This window comes from Carlito syrichta, unplaced genomic scaffold, assembly GCF_000164805.1.
Source record: "Carlito syrichta isolate Samal-C Ts95f unplaced genomic scaffold, Tarsius_syrichta-2.0.1 Scaffold304030, whole genome shotgun sequence".
NCBI lineage: Eukaryota > Metazoa > Chordata > Mammalia > Primates > Tarsiidae > Carlito > Carlito syrichta.
The window spans coordinates 404,563-427,174 of NW_007248126.1; the positions used below are offsets into that span (position 1 = coordinate 404,563).

The 22,612-nt window shown below is 36.3% G+C and overlaps 1 protein-coding gene across 2 annotated transcripts in view; it reads left to right on the top strand.

Annotated features, from left to right (window-relative positions):
* LUZP2 (leucine zipper protein 2) overlaps positions 1-22,612 on the top strand; it is a 323,334-nt gene that overhangs the window by 243,161 nt on the left and 57,561 nt on the right. For both annotated transcript variants that reach the window (XM_008059417.1, XM_008059418.1), the window contains exon 8: positions 3,191-3,358. In XM_008059417.1, coding sequence (XP_008057608.1) covers positions 3,191-3,358 — 168 coding nt within the window. The remainder of the gene's footprint in view (positions 1-3,190; positions 3,359-22,612) is intronic.

The following is a 22,612-nucleotide window of genomic DNA, read 5'->3' on the forward strand; positions in this document are numbered from 1 at the left end:
TATTATAGTAAATGTTCAGGGTCCACTTATGAGTGATAATATGTGGTACTCTGTTCTTTGTTTCTGTGATAGATCACTCAGGATGATAGACTCTAAATCCATCGAAGTTGTTGCAAAGTCCGTATGTTTTTCCTTCTTTATGATTGTGTAATATTTCATACTGTATATGCACCACATTTTTTTTTTTTTTAGCCAGTTCAGTTTCCATAGGCAGCATGGTTGGTTCTGTCTTTGCTATTGGGAATAGTGCTGCAACAAGCATGCACATGCAGTTATGTTTTTATAGAATACTTTGAGTTCCTCTGGGTGTATACCCAGTAGGAGGATTGCTGTGTCATATGGAAGGTCGATTTCTAGTTCTTTTAGAAACCACTACACCAATTTCCAAAGAGATTGCACTAGTTTGCATTTGCATCAGAAATGTGCAAGTGTTCCTTTTTCTCAACATTCTCATCAATATTTGCTGTTGTTTGTTTTATTATTGATAGTCATTCTTACTGGGGCTAGGTGGTATCTCAATGTGGTTTTAATTTGCATTTCTCTTATGATTAGTGAGGCTGAGCATTTTTTTTCATGTGTCTGTTGACTGCCCACATATCTTAGACATCCACTTAGAGTGGCGGTTTCAGTGTGGCTATTTGGAAGACTAGATCTGCAGGCAGAGGAGACAGTATATCTAAAAGCTCTGAGATGGGAATGAGATTGGGATGGAGGAGCTACAAATAATGGACATTGTGTTAAACAGAGCACTTTAGTTAGGGAGATTTCATTTTATTACCATGTGATAAAACAAGTGAGAAAAATGGTTTGCTGGAGTGAACAAAACGGGCAAAAAACAAGAATGTTCATGGTTTACATCATATTTTATTAGGTGACATCATGTTTGAGTAAACTTCAAAGTGAACAGTAGCCTGCAGTTCAAAACACATGACACCTAGCAGCATAAATGAAAAAGGAGTGACATGGTGGTGTAAAGTTATTCTTTGGGTTTTGCTCCTGGAATTGGGTCAAGCCAAACCCAAGCAGCATAAGTAATAGGCTCTATTAATTTAGAGGTAATTAATGGGGATTAAGGAGAAACATGACCAAATTAGGGCATGGCTGCTCACAGCAATCTGTAATCTCTGACAGGGGGAAAAAAAAAGTCTACAATGCAATCAAAGACTGAAACCAGAATCTAAGAAAGAAGGCCATGTTGCCATTTTGTGGTCTAAAAATGAAATTAAGTTCGAAACTAAGAGGTTAAGAATAGGTCAAAACATAAAAACAGATAGTTCACAATATGGCTGTGAAAGGAGAGAAGTTGAAGATGACATTCTGTGATGCTGACTTTCTTAATTTGAGGTGATCCTGGCAAAATCAGGAGACCTGTGGGACTGCACCAAAGTTGAGATAATTAGAAATCTAATATATATGCACATCCTATTCAATGTTCCACTGAAATAAGTGTAGTACTCAAATAACATTTACTAAAAATTGATATTAAAAGTCATTAACTAGAAACTGTTTCCTACTTATTTTCAGCTTCCGAATTCAATAATTATTCAAACATAGTTGTCTATTATGCCTACATATACCTTAAGCTTCTTATAAATCCAATGTTTAGATATGTGATATGTTAAGTGGAGCAAAGATAAGAAGACAGTAACTACAATACCGATTAAGGGACTTTTTATAGTAAAATAAAATAAAGTAAAATAAATTCCAAAATGTCATCACTCAGATTAACACTCTCTTGCCCACTTATTAACACTCCTCCGTCTTAGGCATTAAGAGGTTCTTATTTTGTGTTAGACAAATTGACAGGGCAAGATTAATAAGAAGGAAATGCATGTCAGTATTATTTGTAATATATCCCTACCTGCTTCTGTTATTGCTCTTTTTTTTTTAATCTCAAGACATAGCCAAAAAAGAAAGAAAAAAGAGATTTATTGAATTGCTATTCTACCAATAGACATCCTCTTCCTAAATTTAAATATTACCGCATACCACGTAAGAGTAGAAAGCACAGTGGCAGGTTTGGGGAAGGATTTAAGTCAACTCTCAAGGAATTGACCACGAAGGCATTGAAGTACAGAAAAAGAAAACAGAATTGAGTGGTACATGAAAGCATATTCCTGGTATAATATAAACAATACAGTAGTTTTGTTAAGCACAGACAACAGACCTTGCTGCTTTACTGGTGCACGGCTGAACTAAAAAGGTAAATTCTACTTGTGGGCCAGCTCGTTCATGAATTCTGGCCCCAGGAACTAACTTCTCTCATTTTTTGTGGCCCAAAGGCCACAACTCATGACTTTAAACGGATAACATGAAACATTGTCTTATCAGTCTGTGCCTCACATTGCCCCTTAGCTGCCAGATAAGCAGCCCATGAGTTTTCCCAAATCATTTAGGTTTCTTTATTTTTGTAACAGGAGATCCCACTTTCATTTGGACACAGTTATATCTATCATCTATCTAAGTACCTACCTATCATCTATTATTTATCTATCTTTATTATCTGTATGCCTTCTGTTCTAAATCAGAAATCTGTGTGAAAACTTTAATCTTCCATTCTTTATAGTAAAGTAGTAATAATAATGCCAATTTTACAGGTGTTTGAAAGCATACAATTATTTTTGCAGGTGATTATGCTTGGGATATTGAGGTATTCTAGGCTAATATAAGAAAGTGTTAATGTTATCCTTTTTATCAGATGAGATTGACTCCTTTACCTAAAAAGTCCTAGAGGAAATGAGCATTTATTTTTACTGTTATGTGGGGTGACGTCGAGTGGAAATATAGGCTAATCTAGGTATCTACATTGTCAGGGAAGTGAATCTAAATAAAGAACGCTCCTAAGAATGACGTATTCCACATCAGCGTCACTTAAAGGATGTTTCCTTGCCAGTAAAATTTGACGATGGAGGTCATGTCAATTCAAGGAAAAAAAGTCAGAAATATCTCTGAACTTTGGTGTTCCAAATATATCATGAAATGCATTCGCTCCTAGAAACAGACATAGTGTGAATTAAATGATATGTCATAATGAAATTTATAAATTAGCTCATTACATTTGAAAACCAATGTGTATTTTTGTGACAAGTGAGGGTAGGCTAGGAGGAAAGGGGGAATGAATGCAAGTAATTGATGACCAGAGCCACGTGTAAAAAATAACGATGCTTTACTTATTTATTTTTCATTGTAGGAGTCACAGATGAAGGCAATGAAAGAGACCGTGCAACTGTGTTTGACATCCGTTTTCCGTGATCAGTCTCCTCCTCCTCTGAGTCTGATCACGTCAAATCCAACTCAGATGTTACTTCCACCCAGGACAGTTGCCTCTAAGCTTCCAGATGCAAGGGCGAAAAGCAAGGTACGTTATATCTGTGTTTTGAAAACTAACATCAAGGGATGTGCTACTTTATTTAATTTCACTTTCATGTCATCACCAGAATGGACCCCAAAATGCTACCAATTTCATTGAAAAATTTGGGAGAAAGTGAAAGATAGCAACCCACTTTGTAAAGTCTTCACTGTCACTTGAATGTTGGAAGAGTATTGTTCTGTAGTAGAGAACCTAGTTATTTTTTTCTTTTTTCTTTTTTTTTTTTGAGTTGGAGTCTCACTCTGTTGCCCAGACTGGAGTGCAGTGGCTGCTCCCAGCCACCGCAGCCTCGACCTGCTGGGATCCGGCGATCATTCCATCTCAGCCTTCCAAATAACTGGAACTACAGGAGCATGCTACCACGCCCGGCTAATTTATTTATTTATTTATTGTAGAGATGCGGGCTCTCCATGTTGCTCAGGCAGGTCTCAAACCCGTGGGCTCAGACAATCCATTCACCTCAGCACCCCAAAGGCACAGGATTACAGGCTGAGCCACCGAGCCCGGCTCCTAGTTGTATCTTAGGCAGGATCATCTACACCCAGAGCAAAACAAAATAACATAATTTTGGAATAAGTTAAAATAAAATATCCTACATTACATTTCAATAAACACCACAAGTTTGATATGAAAAATACTTTCTCGTGGGATATAAATATTATCCTCAGTAAAGTACTTAAAAAAAAAAAAAAGTCCGTAGCTTTCAACACTGGTTGTACACTAGAATCTTAATGTACATTTTTTAAATAGTATACTTAGATGTTCTTAAAAAATATATCCTAACTCCAGGGACTCAATTCTAGACGTAATAAATCAGATTCTTTTTTTTTAAGACTGGATTTCAATATTCAGTAATTTATACAAGTCACAGGGGATTTTGAGTTTGAGAACCACTGACTTTTATAAATTTTCCTCCAAATCCCACTGCCACTACTTTAGACGGAACGGAGGACATTTCAGCGGTGCATTTGTTTCAGTCTTCAGAAATTCCAATTTGTGGGTGCTGCATTTAAATAGATCCTGAGTGCTGGAAATAATTGCTGGAGAAAGGAGTCTTGTGTTCGGCAAATCAGCTGCCGTAGGATGTCTTGCTGTTAAAATAAGTTCTATGGATACTAGCCTGACTTCTAAATGCAAATCTCAAGCTTTGAATCCAGAAACTCCTGAGAACCACTAATACAAATACATAATGATATGGTACATCTGAATCTTTCTTGCTGCTTATTTCTGGAATTCTCTGTAGCTGGTTTAAAGGGGATAGATTAGGGAAATGCTATTCTCAAAATGGAGAGTCAGAAACAAAGGGAATGAAACAAATCTTCTAGCGTACTGTTATTATCTGTAACTAGCCAGTTTATGGGACTGAACAGCTTTAGTCTGTATAAGGTTATTATGAAATCTGAATACAATTATCTGTCAAAATGATTTTAAAATATGTATCTCCATTTCATCATACGAGTATTCCTTGGCTGTATTATGTATTGAAGGACTTCTAAACGTTTTGAAGCCAGTATTTTTATTCTTAATTTTTTTCTGCCTGCTCTCTGAAAACTCTAGAATCAAAGTGTTTGTTTACTTACCCAAACTCAGGCAAGAAAAGTGCGTGATGATGTGTTTTTTTAATGTTCATCATGAAAAATTTGGGGTGAATTCCTTAAAACTGGTCATTGGTGAAACGTACATCTGTCCCCACAGTCTTACCCTCCCACCAGGAAATCACATCCTTACTCCACCTAGTGATAGTCTCTGAGGGAAGAGCAAGGTTTCAGTCTCATGAAGGCTGATGACTTTGAGCAAGCAGGTTTGTAATTCTGTGAGTGTATTACATTTGTCTGCAACTCAAAATACATTTGTTTAAACCCATTATTAAAATTGGGCACTTTATGACCCTTAAAATGTGTAGGAAATTACTGATTATTGTTTTAAATGCTCTCTATGAATAAATGTATGTTCTGTCATTGAAATAAATTATAAATATTTATTATTTATTTTGGCTCCTCACAGAAAAAACATAGAAAAGCATTTAGATGAGCCTGTTTGGCGATTGTTCACTTTTCAAAAGAATAATAACAAAAATTCAATTGTTTAAAATAAAATTGAATAAATGTAAGTTATCCCATAGAGCATTCTACTTCACAGATTAACATTAAAAGCTTGTATGGTGTGTGTGTTTTGTACATACACTTTATCTTTTTAATAGTGGCAGAAATTATGTTTTATGTGTCCTTGGGGTTCTATCGCTTTGCAGTCTCCTCACAGATAACATTTTTAACAACTTGAAAAATATAATGTGATGTGGGTGTGTATAAGAAAAACAAGTATTTTGGTCATGGAATAGTTATTCTCTGTATACAGAAAAGATAATGTGTAAATGAGAACATTTAATTGACAGATCCTCAGATGGAATAATCATGGCCACAGTGATATGATGTGCCAGACTGAGAATTAGTGAAAATCACATCACTTGACCTTGGTTTCTTCAGTTTTCTTTGTGCCAAATTCAGAGTGTGACATTGAAATGTGAGTGTTTTATTCTTAATTTGTGTAATATCAAGTCAATCTCATCCACTTGCATTTGACTTTTATAATCGTCACCTTTTCTTTAGAGAGGTATTTTTTTTTTTTTTTTTCATTTTTTTCCTGAACTCTTTGCAACATATCCAGGTAAACAAATTTCAGCCCACATTTGGGAAAAAACAAAATAGTCACCTCAAAGATATTATTCTTCTTTTGTCTTCCAGGAGATTGAATAACGCAGGCAGTTTTTATTTTATTTCTGTGTATTCATGTGTGTTTATATATACACACACATATATACAAATGCACAAGTGTTTTATATATATATTTTTTTTCATTGTGGGTTTACACCTTCATTCAAGAAGGAAACTACCAGGGTTTACTAGAGAAAGCTTAAAAATAATTTATATAAGCCAGGCTCGGTGGCTCAGCCTGTAATCCCACGCCTTTGGGAGGCTGAGGTGAGTGGATTGACTGAGCCTGCGGGTTCGAGACCCGCCTGGGCAGCGAGAACTCATCTCTACAATAAATAAAAAAATCAGCCGGGCGTGGTAGCGCATGCCTGTAATTCCGGCTACTTGGAATGCTGAGGTGGAAGGATTGCCGGAGTCCAGCAGGTCGAGGCTGCGGTGGCCGGGAGCGGCCACTGCACTCCAGTCTGGGTGACAGAGTGAGACTCCAACTCAAAAAAAAAAAATTATATATTGTTACCCCCACCTTTTAAATTTATTTATTTTTTATTATGGTGCATGCCTTTACATAACCTGATTGTCCAATTTCTTGAGTTTCTTTTGAGGACCTTCAATCAATTCTACCAGCTTTCTTTCCATAGTGGTATTTTTCATAGTTGTGATGCCTGTTTTACTGCAATTTGAGTGAATTTTTCTTTTACTCTCCCAGTTAGAATTAGTTTCTCTACTTTCATTTTTTTCTTTCTTTCTTTTTCTTTTCTTTTTTTTTTTTTTTTGAGTTAGAGTCTCACTCTGTTGCCCAGACTGGAGCACAGTGGCATGCTCATGGCCACCACAACCTCGACTTACTAGACTCAGGTGATCCTTCCAACTCATACTTCCAAGTAGCTGGAACCACAGGCGTGTACAACCATGTCCAGCTAATTTTTATTTATTTATTGTAGAGCCGAAGTCTTGCCATATTGCTCAGGTTGGTCTTGAACTCCTGAGCTCAGGCTATCCTCTCACTTCTGTCTCCCAAAATGCTGAGATTACAGACTTAAGCCACTGCGCCCGGCCAGTTTCTTTACTTTTAGAGTTCTGACAGTGAAGTTCACCACTTTTGGTCCTCAGTCATGCCTTGACTAAGAGTATGTCTGCTTATGCCAGTTCCTTAAGGGACATGACTATGCTGACCTTATCAATCTACTCAACATCCTTTAGGGTCAAGAACAATTTTTCTAGAGAATTCATTTTAAATGACATTTGTTGTGTGCCCCCCATCTCAGTACACATTTTCCTTATTTAAACATTAGAAAGATATACACCATTGAGTGTTTATGGAGTAGTTTGTGTAAGGCCGGAGCTACCGAAGGCGGGGCGGGCCTCAACAAGGTGGCTTCAACCTGGACTAGGAGAACCATGGGCAGAACCAGCAAAAATGAGTAACCGGAACTAAGACTCCAGCCGCAAAGCCAGCCAGCACCTGTTACAGCGACTCTAGGAACCCCGTTCAGCCAATCGCCAGCAGACGCGACAGCAGTCCCAACCAGTGATCGCTCTCCCCCAGCCCCCTCACAGCTTCCTCAGTGTGCCCTTTATAAACCCATGGCTCATCCCCCTGGGCGCGACTTCTCTGGCCCACAGTCACATGGACCGGGGAATCTCGCCTGGGATTGTGCTAATAAATTTATCTTGGCTCCTTTGTTGCCTTTTCGCCTAGTTTGGTTTTGTTTACCTTACAGTCTGTATGCGACTAAATTGATTTTCTTCTATATACCAGGACTGTGCTAGTCCTAGAAATGCAAATTGGAAAACACAACTCTGAACATTTGGAGATAGCCACCTAATTTTGGTAAAGAAAAGACAAGAGGCCAGGCTCGGTGGCTCAGCCTGTAATCCCGCACCTTTGGGAGGCCGAGGTGGGTGGATTGCCGGAGCCCGCGGGTTCGAGACCCGCCTGGGCAACTTGACGAGACCTCATCTCTACAACAAATAAAAAATCAGCCGGGCGTGGTAGCACGCACCTGTAGTTCCAGCTACTTGGAAGGCTGAGGCGGAAGGATCGCCGGAGTCCAGCAGGTCGAGGCTGCGGTGGCCAGGAGCGACCACTGCACTCCAGTCTGGGAGACAGCGTGAGACTCCAACTCAAAAGAAAAAAAAAAAATAGAAAAGGCAAGAAACATGCAGGGTGTTCCTAGTAGTAGATCAGGTCAGTTTTCCCTTGTTTTCCTGCATGTTTGCTTTTTAGGTACTTGGATCTAAATGGTCATGAGATGATGTATCTGTTATGTAGAAAATAATGTCCCTACAAAAATGTTAAGAAACCAAGAAATCTGATTTGCATTTTGCATAATATGACCCCAACTAGAGTAGAAACAAGCAAAGTAGTCATGATCTACTGATCTTTGTAAGAGGTGGTGATCTGTGCTACGGTGTAGAAACTGGAACTAGGATTCCAAATGTTATTAAGGCATAAAACTGGCATGACCTAGTGATTAAGTGGGATACATGAAGGCAGGAAATCAAGACTATCAAAACTCAGTGGTGCTCGTATTTATTTGCTATGATGCAAAAGGCAAGATGAAGTTTTAAAGGGAATGCTGCATTGCTTTATTTTTCATCATGCTATGCTTTGGGGCTGCTGTCATACAACCAAGTATCCATATCCAGTAGGTGGTTATACATTTAGATCTAAAACTGAGGGAAAACAACTGAATAAAGATATAGGATTTGACATAACTATGGACAGCAGTCAAATGTTAGAAATGATGAAATTCCATGAATAGACCTAATAGAGCGAAAGGAGTTGAGGGCCACAAAGACACTAGACATGAGCAATAGCTTGAGTAGGATTTTATGTGTCATTTAACAGATGGAATGTTTATGGGGAAAGTCCATCTCGTTTTTGCTAAGAAACTCTCCATTGTATATGTGAGCTGAGACCCATGGTTTTCCATGCCAGCTTTACTAATGAAAAAAACAAAATGTACATGCCATTGTGTATATTTATAATGGTAAATGCTCCAGCGGTCTGTTGGAGCTGCCTCATACTTGCTTGCAAAAATTCACTGTTAAATTATCACAATTTGAACTAGTCAGCTGCATGTCTCTTTGCGCCTTATGTTCAGTGACATAATGTTGGTAAATTGAAATTCTTAGTATTGATACCCTGGATATTGACAGATACTGCAGGTCAGTGTCCTTCCAACCCATAGAGATAGTAAATAGTATTCTCCTGGGTGTGGGTGTGGGTGTGTGTGTGTGTGTGGGTGTAACATGTAAGGCAAGCCTACTGGGCATCATAGATAATATACAAAAACATGTGATCAATGATTTTTTTCTTTTCTACTGCTTGTGTGGTAGATTTGGATGCATAGTACTGCTCAGAAAAGGTAAAACAATTTGAAAACCAAAAACTTGTTCAATTAATAACATTCCAAAAACTAATTTTATATATCTATTGTAATACTTGATTTAATTATATTTAGCTTATTATAAAATATTAAATAAGACTTTACATAATTTGGAAAATATGTAAATGCATAAGGAAAAGCAGAAAATATGTCACCTAAGTTTTTTTCCACTTTTAGATCAAAAGATATGAATTAATTCAACAGAAATATTTTTGGTATTTTCAGTCACATAATGTGGAATTTAAGATCTAGGATTCGTTATTTGGACTAAGTAAACATCTTTTTGTGTTACTTTTAAACTTTGATCAAATTATGTAACTTTCCTGAGTCTTGTCTTCCATATCTATAAAAATGGAGATAATAATAGCACCAACCTTACAGATTTGTTGAGGAGATCAAATAAAGAAATTCACATTCTGCATCAGCATATGTACTGGTGCCTGACACACTTAAAGCAGTCTATAAATATATACAATTTTTATTATCATCTCGGGAGGCCAGGAAACCATATGAGGAAACTTGACTAAGATGCTCTTTTAATTTTGAACAAAGCTAAGCGATTAGCTTTGTATTATTCTTCAAGTGTGAAAATGGAATAAATCTATTCAAATAAGTACAACTTCAGTTTTCTAGCATAAAAGTATAGCAAAAGACTTGCAATACATTTAATGTCAGGGATTGTAATAGTGTCATGATGGAAGGAAAATGTAAAGACAGCAGAAATGAGAAGCAATTCAGATAAGCAATGTGGATAAACAATGATAAAATTGTGCTATGAAAACCCATACATCATCCACATCCTTATTACCATTTTCTGTCTTTTCCTTTCAGTTCAACTCACTGCCCTAGACTTAGCTGCCGTTTATATTGTTAAAGGTCACAACTGTCTTATTTGCTTAATTGGACAAGGTTGATTTGTTAATTTGTGTGTAAATTTGTTAGAAATGCCAAAGTCATTCCAGGGCAACAGGCAACTGTGGTCCTATTGAGGAGCTTAAAGACATCCAAGTGAAAATTGCACTCTGTTTGGTGCCTGGAAGTTTAGACAGAGAAAAGTGGGTTTTTGTTTTTGCCAAAAATCTGTTACAAAGTAGTTCTCAAGAGCCCTCAAAACAGTGCACCTGGAATCAACATAGGCCAAGGTTCTCAACCTAGACTGCATCTTCAACTGTTTGGGTGCTGCAAAAGTGCTCACACCTGGGTATCTACCCTTACAATTCCAACACAATCCAGCAGGACTGCAGACTAGTTTGGTGGGTATTATTCAGAGCTCACAGATTATTCTAATTCATAGCCCAAATTGAGAAGCACTGAAGCCCTTACTAGGCATAAGAAAGGACTGCAAGACGTGATCTTGCCCCTTTGTCTCCTTTTCTCTGCTTCTGAGAGATTTCCCAACTAACCCAGAGACAATCTGTTTTAGGCAGTTCTATTTTCCTCCCTGCTTTCTGTTATTAACTAAGCCATTTAGTTATCTCTAAAATCTGCCATCTATTAGCATTCTATTCATATAAACATATACTTCGTATTTTATATGTCCAGGATTATTGTGAGTAAAAAAAATGAAGATAAGTGTGTAAAATATTTTTTGCAAAATGTAATATTACATGAAAGAAATTGTTTGTATTTCACATTGGGCCTTGGAGATCTTAATAACTTCTTAAATGACTTCTCAACATATATCACATTTCAGTGGCCAAACATACTTAAGTTAGAACATGTCATATTTTTCATGTTGCTATATTAGCTTATATATTATATGTGCCCAAAAATATTTGTATTTTTATGCTGCAAATTATAATATATATGCTTAAACTTTTAAATATAAAAACTGAATTCATTAAAACTCTGTGAGGTTTCATTTTTTAGTACTGGTGTACAAGTTTGCACCTAGAAATGGTCTGAAATTAAATCCTCGTATATTTTAATTTACTCATTGTTCTTGATGCATACATAATGAGAAAGTTAGTTATAGAATTAAATTACTGGGATATATTTGTGAACGTTTTTCAAAGACATATGTTAGCAAACCTGAGTATATAACTTAATTAATTCTTTCAAAGTTAAAATAAATTAGAACAAAACATTCTTGGTGTAAATGTTATCTTAAGTCTAGAAAGTCGTATTTCTAAACAGAGAAAAATCACTACTAAGCATCTTCTATGTTACAAATGAATGTCTACCACATTCTAATTTTCTTTTGTTTTCATTAGGATTTCTTGGTCACTCATCAAGTAGCAATGGCTTCTTTTAGTCCTTCTTTGGTAAAAAAAAAAAAAAAAGATTATTTTAAATGTATTTTAGTGTTTATTTCCTATAGGTATTTATAGAGAAGAGAGGGTCCAGCATCCATTCATTGATTATAAAAAAAAAAAAAGGTGCATTTTGGCTTTGATACTAGAAATTCTTGTTTGATGATTCTTTTGTTTCTTTAGATGTGGTAAATGTTCTTAGACTAACAACCCCCCCACACACACACAACTCCATCTATATCATCTACATATTTTCTTACATACTTGGAGAAGAAATCTATAAGGAATATAATCAACGTACTCTGGTCATTATAAATTGACAGTATTTCCTCTTCAGGATACATTTATTATTTTATTTTTATATCTTGAAGCCACTAAAAATCTGCTAAAGGTTTTCAAACAAGAAAAACCTGACCAATTAAGAGGGTTGCTTTTGTGTTTTTCTGGTTTAGAGTTTTAAGAAGTTCAATTCAGTAGTAATATAGAGGAAAGTACGAGGACAAGATGCTAGAAATAAATTAACTTTTTGGGAAAATAGCATATTCCTTGTGTGAGGCAGTGAATGGCAGTGGGGAAGGTGAGAAGGAGATAGATTTGATAAATGCAAAGATGATAAAATTTGGAGAAATTTTTGAGAAAGTGGAGATAAGAAAATATGGTTTTTTAAAGGAAATTGGCTGTGAAGCGGTGTAGAGTGGAAAAATGTAAAAGGGAAGGCTTTTTTTTGTGGAATGGAAAGAGATTTGGGTATACCTTTAGAAACAGAAAAAGAGAGGAATGAAAAAAAATATTGAAAACATAACATAGAGATATATAATAAGAACTCAAAAGTCCAGAAATAGCAATAACAAATATGAAGATGATTACAAGATGAGGAGCTGGACACAGAAAGACCTAGGGACATAATATAAATATAAATGAAGGCCAGCTTACAAGGCTCACTCCTTTAACACTGGCACTTGAAAGACAAAAGTGAGAGAACTGCTTGACACCAGATGTTAGAGACCAGTCTGGGCAACATAGTGAGGCCTCATCTCTACCAAAAAAAATTATATACATATAAATTTTATTATATATATTAGATAGGCATTGTAGTATAGGTCTGTAGTTCAGGATGCTCAGGAAGCTAAGGTAGAAGAAAACCTGATCCCAGCTGGTTGTTGTGCAGTGATCATGCCGTCACACTACAGTCTGGGTGGTTGTTGTGCAGTGATCATGCCATCACACTACAGTCTGGGTGATAAAGAATCTGACTACCCCCAAAAAAATGAATGAAGACAAAAATATGGAAAAATTTTTATGTAGATAGGAAGAGGTTCTAAAATTGTGATACCCTATGACACTTAGTTTATTAGTCAAAATTAGGCTTTTACTGATTCAGGAGAATACTTCTGTAATGTTACACAAAAGCTTTGGAAACTTGATATGTCCTCTATCACATTCACACTAACTCCCAATTTCTAAATCTTCTCCATAGCATTTCTATGAGTGTCTTGCTTTGCTCTGTAATCCATTGGGAGAACTATGTGAACATACATTTCCTCACCTGGCTCAAAAGATGAAATTTAAAAGTATGAAATCCAATCAAAAAGTATTGCTTCAAATAAGATCTACTAAAAGAAAAACAAAACGTATACTCAACAAAGATACAGTTTAAAGATAAATTCAAAATAAAGTTAGTGAATCCATGTATTCTGAAGCAAATTTAAATGTATAAACCAAATGTACTATGGGATTTAACTCACCTAGAATTTACAATGTCTCATATAGTAAAACGATCTTCTGAAAGATAGAGATAGGTTCTGATAACATCTTAGTGCATGTAGATGTAAGCTAAAAATGCTCTCTCTTTGTTTTTTTTTTTTTTTTGGTTGAATGTACTGATTTTTTTTTTTAAGTTGGAGTCTCACGCTGTTGCCCAGACTGGAGTGCAGTGACCGCTCCCAGCCACCACAGCCTCGACCTGCTGGGCTCCGGTAATCCTTCTGCCTCAGTCTTCCAAGTAGCTGGAACTACAGGCACGCGCTACCACACCTGACTAATTTTTTTGATTTATTGTAGAGATGAGGTCTCACCAAGCTGCCCAGGCGGGTCTTGAACTTGCAGACTCAGGCAATCCATTCACCTCAGCCTCCCAAGGCTCGGGATTACAGGCTGAGCCACCGAGCCCAGTTTGTACTGATTTCTAATGGTCCTTAAAAGGCATTAACCAGCATCCTCATTGAGTGGTCCCTAAGTACACTGAGTTCTCTCTTTAACACCATTGTCCTGAAGGCCTCTGTTAAATCTGTGGCCAAATATCTAATACTCAGTGCCAAGAATCATTGTAAGAGCATTTTTATTTGGAATGCAGAGAACCAGTTGTAAATCCTGATTTCTGCCAATTGTCCAATGTACATGTGATACCTTGAGCAATTATACTAGATACATTGATTATTCCTTTGTGAAACAGAGATAAAAATACAAAACAATATGCTTAATAAATCAAAATGTGGCTGGGCACAGTGGCTCAATCCTTTAATTCCAGGGAGATGAGAGGATTGCTTGAGCTCAGGGGTTTGAGACCAGACTCATCGCTACAATTAAAAAAAAAAATGCCAGGCATAGTAGCATGTACCTGTAGTTCCAGCTACTTCAAAGGCTTGGGAGGATCGCCTGAGCCCAGTAGGTCGTGGCTGCAGTGGCCATGAGTGTGCCACTGCACTCCAGCCTGGGCAACAGAGTGAGACTCCAATTAAAAAAAAAAAAAAAATCAAAATGTTTATGTTATGTGCTAAATGTAAACAAGTATATAGTGTGCCCAGTGTTTAAGAGTATAAACTCTAATAAAGGCAAATGCCTGGTGGTGAAGCTGTACACCACCACTAATCAACTGTGAAAATGTAGTAATCTGCTGATCCAATTCCTCACAAGTAATGTGAGGAAAATAATAATATGCTTCTCATAGAGTTCTTATGAAGACAAAATAAATATTCTTAGTTTCAGGCTTATTTGGCTTAATTGCATATTGTTGCATGGTCATCTCTGGGGAAATATTATCAAAAAACTCTAAAGAGAGTTTTGCAGTTAAAAAATCGTAATTAGTTGAGTGTTCACAAGCAAAATTTTACAGAAGAACTTCCAAAAGCCGTTGTAAATGTAAGATATTCATACTTGCTGGAATGGAGTAATATTTTTCTACTAGAACTGATAAAAGGCCAGATAATTGTTTGGCTTATCCATCCACCCTCAGTGAACATTTGGATTTAAATGTTTCAAAAAAAGTTAGAAGTAGTAACTTTGCTTTTCATTACTGTATGGAACATATTGACAGTCAACATTTAGGGAAATCATAATGTGTTTAACTCTTTTACAGTGCTGGTGTTAAGTTTTTGTATGACATGCACAGTTCTTTTTTATCTCCTCTTCATGGAAGCAGGAATGTTCTCTGAGATTTGGAGCTAGCTAACCTGAGAACTTATTCACATCAATTGTACTCTAAGAGCTTTTTTCTTTTTCAAGATATAGTACAGTTTCTTTTTTGAAAAAAAATGGGATATACAGATAGAATTTTAAGTTTGCTGCTGTTTTTGCTTGTGATGAAATAAAAGGGAGGAAGGATAGATGGCTGATTTATAGCTAGCTAGATAAGTAGGTAGGTAGATAGATATTTTAATGTGTTACTCTTTTATTGATAATATCCATAACATGTTATCAGCATATAGTCACTCAAAGCATAGGCTATTATAGCCTATTTATTATTTCTTATACATGAATTTAGTTACATTCAGACATGAATTTAATTCCCATTATGTTGCACAAGTAATTGGTGACTTATTTAATGTATATATAACTCTAGCATATGGCTTATCAGGTTGGTTATAAAGGTCAAACTTCCTGAGATTTTTTTAAAGACTGTTTTTTATGTAATTCCATGTGCCAAAATATCTAGCAGAGTGCCTGAAATATAGTAGCCATATGAGAGGAAGATGCCAGAAATATGCCAATGGAAAGACAAAGGCAAAGAAATTCAATTTTAAATTGTTCACCAAACCATAGTCAGTCATGCTTTTAGAGTGTACATCTCATCTCAAAAGTGAGATTAATTCCAGGATATAAAATTGTTCTTTGGAATTTGAAGAGCCTAATCAACTAGAATTCAAACACCTTCTTGGATTATCATCTTTTAAAAGAGAGAGCAGCAGCTTATGAATGTCAGTACTACCTTTTCTTATGTACACTTTGTATTTTTAAAGTATTTTTTTTCTGATTGCTCAATGATAATACTAAAGAATGTGACTTATGTAGTCTGTTATGGGCATTGCTCTAATGTATTTTTTTATATTATCACAACAAACATTAACATATCTTACTCTAACCATTTTAGTTTCGAAAAGAACTTGACCTGAGCCCAGGCTACTTATCCAAACCTACAACATCAAACCACTTTATCAAAGAAAATGATTTAGAATCTCAGAGATGTCATAATGAAAATAAGCGAGCAATTATGTAGTGCTTCTTATATTATCATAACACCCTGCCTTGCTGACTACTAATGGCTTTACACAAGTTTTCTCAGTTAAAATTAAGAGTATTATGAGGTGACATTGATGGTATCCTGATGTCCTAAGTGAGAAAACCAGTGCTTACGAGGCTCGTAACCCACAGCAGGTCTCCAAATGAGGTCATTGGCAACAGAGCTCTTGAAGTGTCCAGCTCTGGAATCTGAAAGTCTAACCATCACATGTTTGTTTCAGTGTGTTTCCAATACCAACTCACTCATGTTTTCAAAGACATGGTAAATCACATTTGAAATTTTGCCTTTAGCATTCATTCCATTGCAATTTCTTTCTTAAATATTACTGGAGCAATATTAAATATACAATAAATTATTACTTTGAAGTACATTAACTTTTAATATTCTACTTTGACAATGCCCATGTGGTACTATTCCGGAATATACTAACTTTCACTATTTTTAAAACTATCAGGCAGTACAGCATAGTTAAGACTCATCGTTTTCTATTAGATAAACCTGAGTTCAAGAGTCTGCTTCGCTTTTTTCCAGTGATATAATCCTTAGCGAGTATTTTAACATCTATAAGTATCTGTTATCTCATTTATAAAATAGGTATAACTTTGCGGAATTATAGGAAGAATTAAATGAAATAATGCATGTCTCATTAAGCTTTACTTGAACTACATTATGAAACTATGCTCAACATCACTGATCATCAGAGAAATGCAAATGGAAACCACAATGAGATATTATCTTGTACTAGTTCAGAATTGCTATTATTAAAGAGATAAAAATTCTCAGGATGCCAAGTAAGGAAACTCTTATACACTGTTGCAGGGGATGTAGACTAGTACAGCCATTATGTGGTCACTATGATGATTTCTCAAAAAACCAAAAATAGAACTACCATGTGACCCAGAAATTTCACTCCTGAATATTTATCCAAAGTAAAATAAATCAGTATAGCAATAGGATACTAACCCTCCCAAGTATATTGCGGCATTATTCACACTAACAGATATGAAATCTACATAAATGCCCACCAACAGATGATCGGATAAATGTGTTATATATACAAACTGGAATGCTATTCAGCCATAAAAAATTATGTCATTTGTTTCAAGATGGAAAAAACTGGAGGTCATTATGTTAGGTGAAATAAGGCAGGCACAAAAAGACAACTATCACATGTTCTCACTTACATGTGGAATCTAAAGACACCACATGGTGATAAAGCGTGAAAAGACAGAAAGAAAACAGAAATTGAGGAGGATGGGGGGGTGAAGAGAAGTGGATTAAAGTAGGGATCCCAACCCAAACCGTGGACTGGTACCGATCCCTGGCCTGTTAGGAATCAGGCAGCACAGCAGAAAGTGAGTGTCAGGTGAGCAGAGATCATCAGATCAGCAGTGCACTAGATTCTTATAGGACTGAGAAGATGATACTGATAATTTAATGGGTATTGGGTTAAATCTGTAGATTGTCTTAGATAGGATGGACATCTTAACAACGTTGATTCTTCCAATCCATGAGCATGGAATAATTTCTGTTTGTGTCATTTGATTTCTTGTGATGTTTCGTACTTTTCATTTTAAAGGTCTTTCACTTATTTAGTTAGGAAAATGTCAAAGGGTTTCTTTTTTGTGTGTGACTAGTGTGAATAAGATTGTGCTTTTTATTTGGTTCTCTGCCTGTTTGTTTTTGGTATGTAGGAGGAATGAGATTGTCTTTTGTAAATTGATTTTATACCCTGAGACTTTGCCAAAGTCTTTTATCAGTGCAAGATGTTTTTTTTTTTCACAGATTATCTTGGATTCTCGAGATATAGATTCATATCATCAGCAAAGAGGGATAGCTTGACTTCCTCTTTTCCTATATGGATACCCCTGATTTCTTTCTCTTGTCTGATTGCTATAGCTAGGACTTCCAACACTATGTTGAACAGGAAGGGTAAAAGTGGGTACCCTTGTCTTGTTCTGGTTTTCAGGGAAAATACTTCCAATTATTGTCCATTTGGCAATATGTTAGCTGTGAGTGTATCATCAATGACTCCTACTATTTTGAGAGATATATTTCCTCTATGCCCAGGTGGTCAAGGGAATTCCTATGGAAACATTAATGACCACTAATAGCCAAAACAATCCTCAGCAAAAGAAACAAACCAGGAAGTATAAAACTTCCAGACTTTAAACTTTATTATGAGGCTACAATAATCAAAACAGCCTGGTATTGGTACAAGAACAGGCATATAGGCCAATGGAACAGAATAGAGATTCTGAAAGCAAAAGTTCAGTTTCTCAGCCAATTCATCTTCGATCTCTGACAAAACCTCCACTAACATCCACTGGGGAGAGGTGAACTTATCGGTAAATTATGCTGGGAAAACAGGCTGACCACATGCAGAAGATTAAAACAATACCCCTACCTATCACCGTACACACAAGTCAATTCTAAATGGATCAAAGACCTAAACCCAAAACCTCAAACTATAAGAATCTTAGAAAATGGAAGAGACACTCTTACGAAAATTGGAACTGGCAGTCATTCCTTATCAAAACTCCAAGTGCTCATGTCCTAAGAGATAAGATAGACAAGTGGGAACTCATCAAAGAAGAAATCTTCTGTAAAGTCAAAGAAACCATCAAGACAGCAGGGGGACAGTCCACAAAATGGGAAAAATTTGCCAACTGACTATCTGACAAAGGCATAGCATCTAGGATCTACAGGGAACTCAAATGTGCTGTAAAGAAAAAATCAAACAGCCCCATTACAAAGTGGGCAAAAGATATGAATGGACATTTCTCTAATGAAGACATACAAGCAGCCTACAGATACATGAAAAAATGCTCAGCCTCACTAATCTTCAAAGAAATGCAAATCAAAACTACACTGCGATACCACTTAACTCCAGTCAGGATGGTCATCATCGATAACTCAAAAAACGGCAGATTCTTGAAAGAATGTGGGGAAAGGGAACACTTCTACACTCTTCCTGGGAGTGTAAACAAGTACAATCTCTGTGGAAAATAGTCTGATGATTCCTAAAAGATCTAAAAATTGACCTTCAATATGAGTCAGCAAACCCCTTTCTGGAAACATACCCAGAGGAACTCAAATCATTTTACAAAAAAGATACCCGTGAAGGCATATTTACTGCAGTACTATTCATGATAGTAAAAACATGGAACCAATAGTAGTGACCCATCAAAAGTAGGCTGGATAAATAAAAACGTGGTGCACATACATAATAGAATATTACACAGCCATAAAGAAGGGCAGAATTATGAACTTTGCAGCAACTTGGATGGATTTAGAATCTGTCATACTGAGTGGTCTATCACAGAAACAAAGTACTGAGTTCCACATGTTCTCACTCATAAACTGAAAATGAACAATTATCATAATACTATTGAGAAAGGGATTGGCAGTAGTGGGAACCTCCCAGGGGAGGGAAAGGGAGGGCCACACATCAATAAGGTACCTGATCTCAAACCAGGTGTAGTGAGGATCAAAGTGAGGCCCAAACTTTAATTGTGCATTGGCCATTTGTATTCCTAAACCTTAATTGTACCCTATGCCTTAAAAAATAAAAATAAAAGATTCTCATATGAATGTGAACCCTATTGTGAACTGGGCATGTGAGGGGTCTAGGTTGCAGCTCCTTTTGAGAATCTAATGCCCGATGACTCCTCCCCTTTGCACCCCCTTATCTGTGGAAAAATTGTGTTCTAAAACCTGGTCCTTGGTACTAACATGGTTGAAGACTGCTGGATTAAAGGGTACAGTTAGAGAGAAGGAATACATTCAATGTTTGATAGTGAGTAGAATGACTACAGTTAATAAAAATGTAGTGTACTTGAATGATGAAAATCCTAAATATTGTAACTTGATTAGTATACTTTATTTAAATTTAAACAAATCTCCCATGTATCCCATATATTTGTACAGATATAAATAAACAAATAAGTGACAGTGAATAAATAGGTTAAAAAGCAGACTTCTTCTACCTTCTCCATATGATTAATAATTTTTGGCACAGAATAGGTAAAATATTTTATCTATTATCAACTTTGAAATGTGTGAAAATGCACTTACTATGACTTCCCTATTTTCCTGTTTTTTCATGTTTAACCATTTATTAATGCTTTTAAATAAACTATTATTTTGGACATGTATACAGTATTAATTTTTTATTATACTTATATGCCCATAGACATAAGGTCACTCAGTGATAGTTATTTTTATTATCAACTATTATTTAAAATTACATTTAATATGTTTATTATAAAAATAGTGGTTATCAGGTACAACTTTAGAAAATGATATTCAGCCGGGCTTGGTGACTCAGCCTGTAATCCCGCGCCTTGGGAGGCTGAGGCGAGTGAATTGCCTGAGCCTGCGGGTTCGAGACCCACCTGGGCAACTTGGCGAGACCTCATCTCTACAATAAATCAAAAAATTAGCAGGGCATGGTAGCGCGCACCCCTAGTTCCAGCTACTTGAAAGGCTGAGGCAGAAGGATCACCGGAGCCCAGCAGGCCAAGGTTGCGGTGGCCGGGAGCAGCCACTGCACTCCAGTCTGGGCGACAGAGTGAGACTCCAACTCAAAATGATATTCACATTGTTAATACTAATTGTAGTTTAGATTTAAGCTGTGCTATATCCATATTCATCCTCAACATATTAAGAAATATTAAGTAATATTAAAAATATCAAAATTATCATTTTTAAAAATAAACTTTTATTTTGAAACACTTTTAGACTTATAAAAACCTAAACCAGTACACAAAGTTTCCTTATACCTTACATTCAACTTCGCCTGATGTTAACATCTTGCAGAACCACAGTTCAATAAATTGGGATTGATACAATACTATCACCAAACTATAGACCTTATTTAGGTATCAGTTATTCCCCTTATATTCTTTTTGTTTGCTTGTTTGTTTTCAGATCTAATTCAGGGTGCCATATTGCATTTAGCCATTTATGTCTCCTTAGTCTCCTCCGGTCTTTGATAATGTTTCAGTCTTTCCTTATTTGTCATGACCCTGACAATTTGGAGAAGTAGTAAACAGATATTTTGTAGAGTATTCTCCAGTGTGAATGTACCTAATGACATTTCATACTTAGACTGAAGATGTGGGTTTTGAAATGAAAACCACAATGTATGAAAACTTTGTCATTACCATACCGGGATACATGATATCTATGTGACATTACTGGTGATGTTAAACCTCATATCTTGGTTAAAGGTAGTGTCTACCACAAATTTCTCTGCATAGTTACTATTTCTCCCTTTCCGTACTTTCTTTTTTGGAAGTGAATCACTAAGTTCAGCCTATACTCTAGGGAAGATGGAATCTTTTTATGCATTATTTATTATTATTTTGTAAGAAATGTTTACTCTTTTAATTTATTTACTTCGGCTTCTATTTATATCAGCATGGAATTACAGATACGTATTTTAGTCTGTGTGTTTCAATCCAATGCTCTCATTATTATTTTTCACTCTTTTTTTTTTTTTTTTTTTGAGTTGGAGTCTCACTCCGTCACCCAGACTGGAGTGCAGTGGCCGCACCCGGTCACCGCAACCTTGGCCTGCTGGGCTCCTGCGATTCTTCCGCCTCAGCCTTCCGAGTAGCTGGAATTACAGGCATGCGCTACCATGCCCTGCTAATTTTTTTATTTTATTGTAGAGAGGAGGTCTCGCTGCCCAGGCGGGTCTCGAACCCGTGGGCTCAGGCAATCCACTCACCTCAGCCTCCCAAAGGCGCGGGATTACAGGCGGAGCCACCGAGCCCGGCTTATATTTCACTCTTAACTAAGCTTTCTTTTTTAAGAGGAGTTTTAGACTCACAACAAAATTCAGCAGAAAGGAAAGAATTCTGTACATCCTGGTGCCCCTGAGACGCTGTCAACATCTTGCACTAGAGTGGTGCATTGTTCAAACTCAATAAACTTAAAAGGACACATCATCACCCAAAGTATATAGTTTGCATTGGGGATCTGTTGGTGATATAAAATCTACAGACTTTTAGCAATTTTATAATGACACATATTTCATTATTATGTATCATCGAATTAATTGTCATATTACATAAGAGTAAACTGAAACATATATACACTGTTATAAGTGTGTGCATTTCCCATTTATGTTTTTTTTTAAACTATTTTCCATTTTATTAAGCCTACGTGTTACATTTAAACATCTCTCTCATACTCCACCAAAATAAAATCTACAAAGACAGATCACTGTGTCTTCATTTTTATTTCCCCCTTCCTTCCTCATTTATCTCTTCCATTGACTAGCACTCAGAGGAGATAATGGATAACAGCTTGCTGAATAAATGATTTCCAATAAATAATTGAACTTAAGGTTTTGTCAGGTA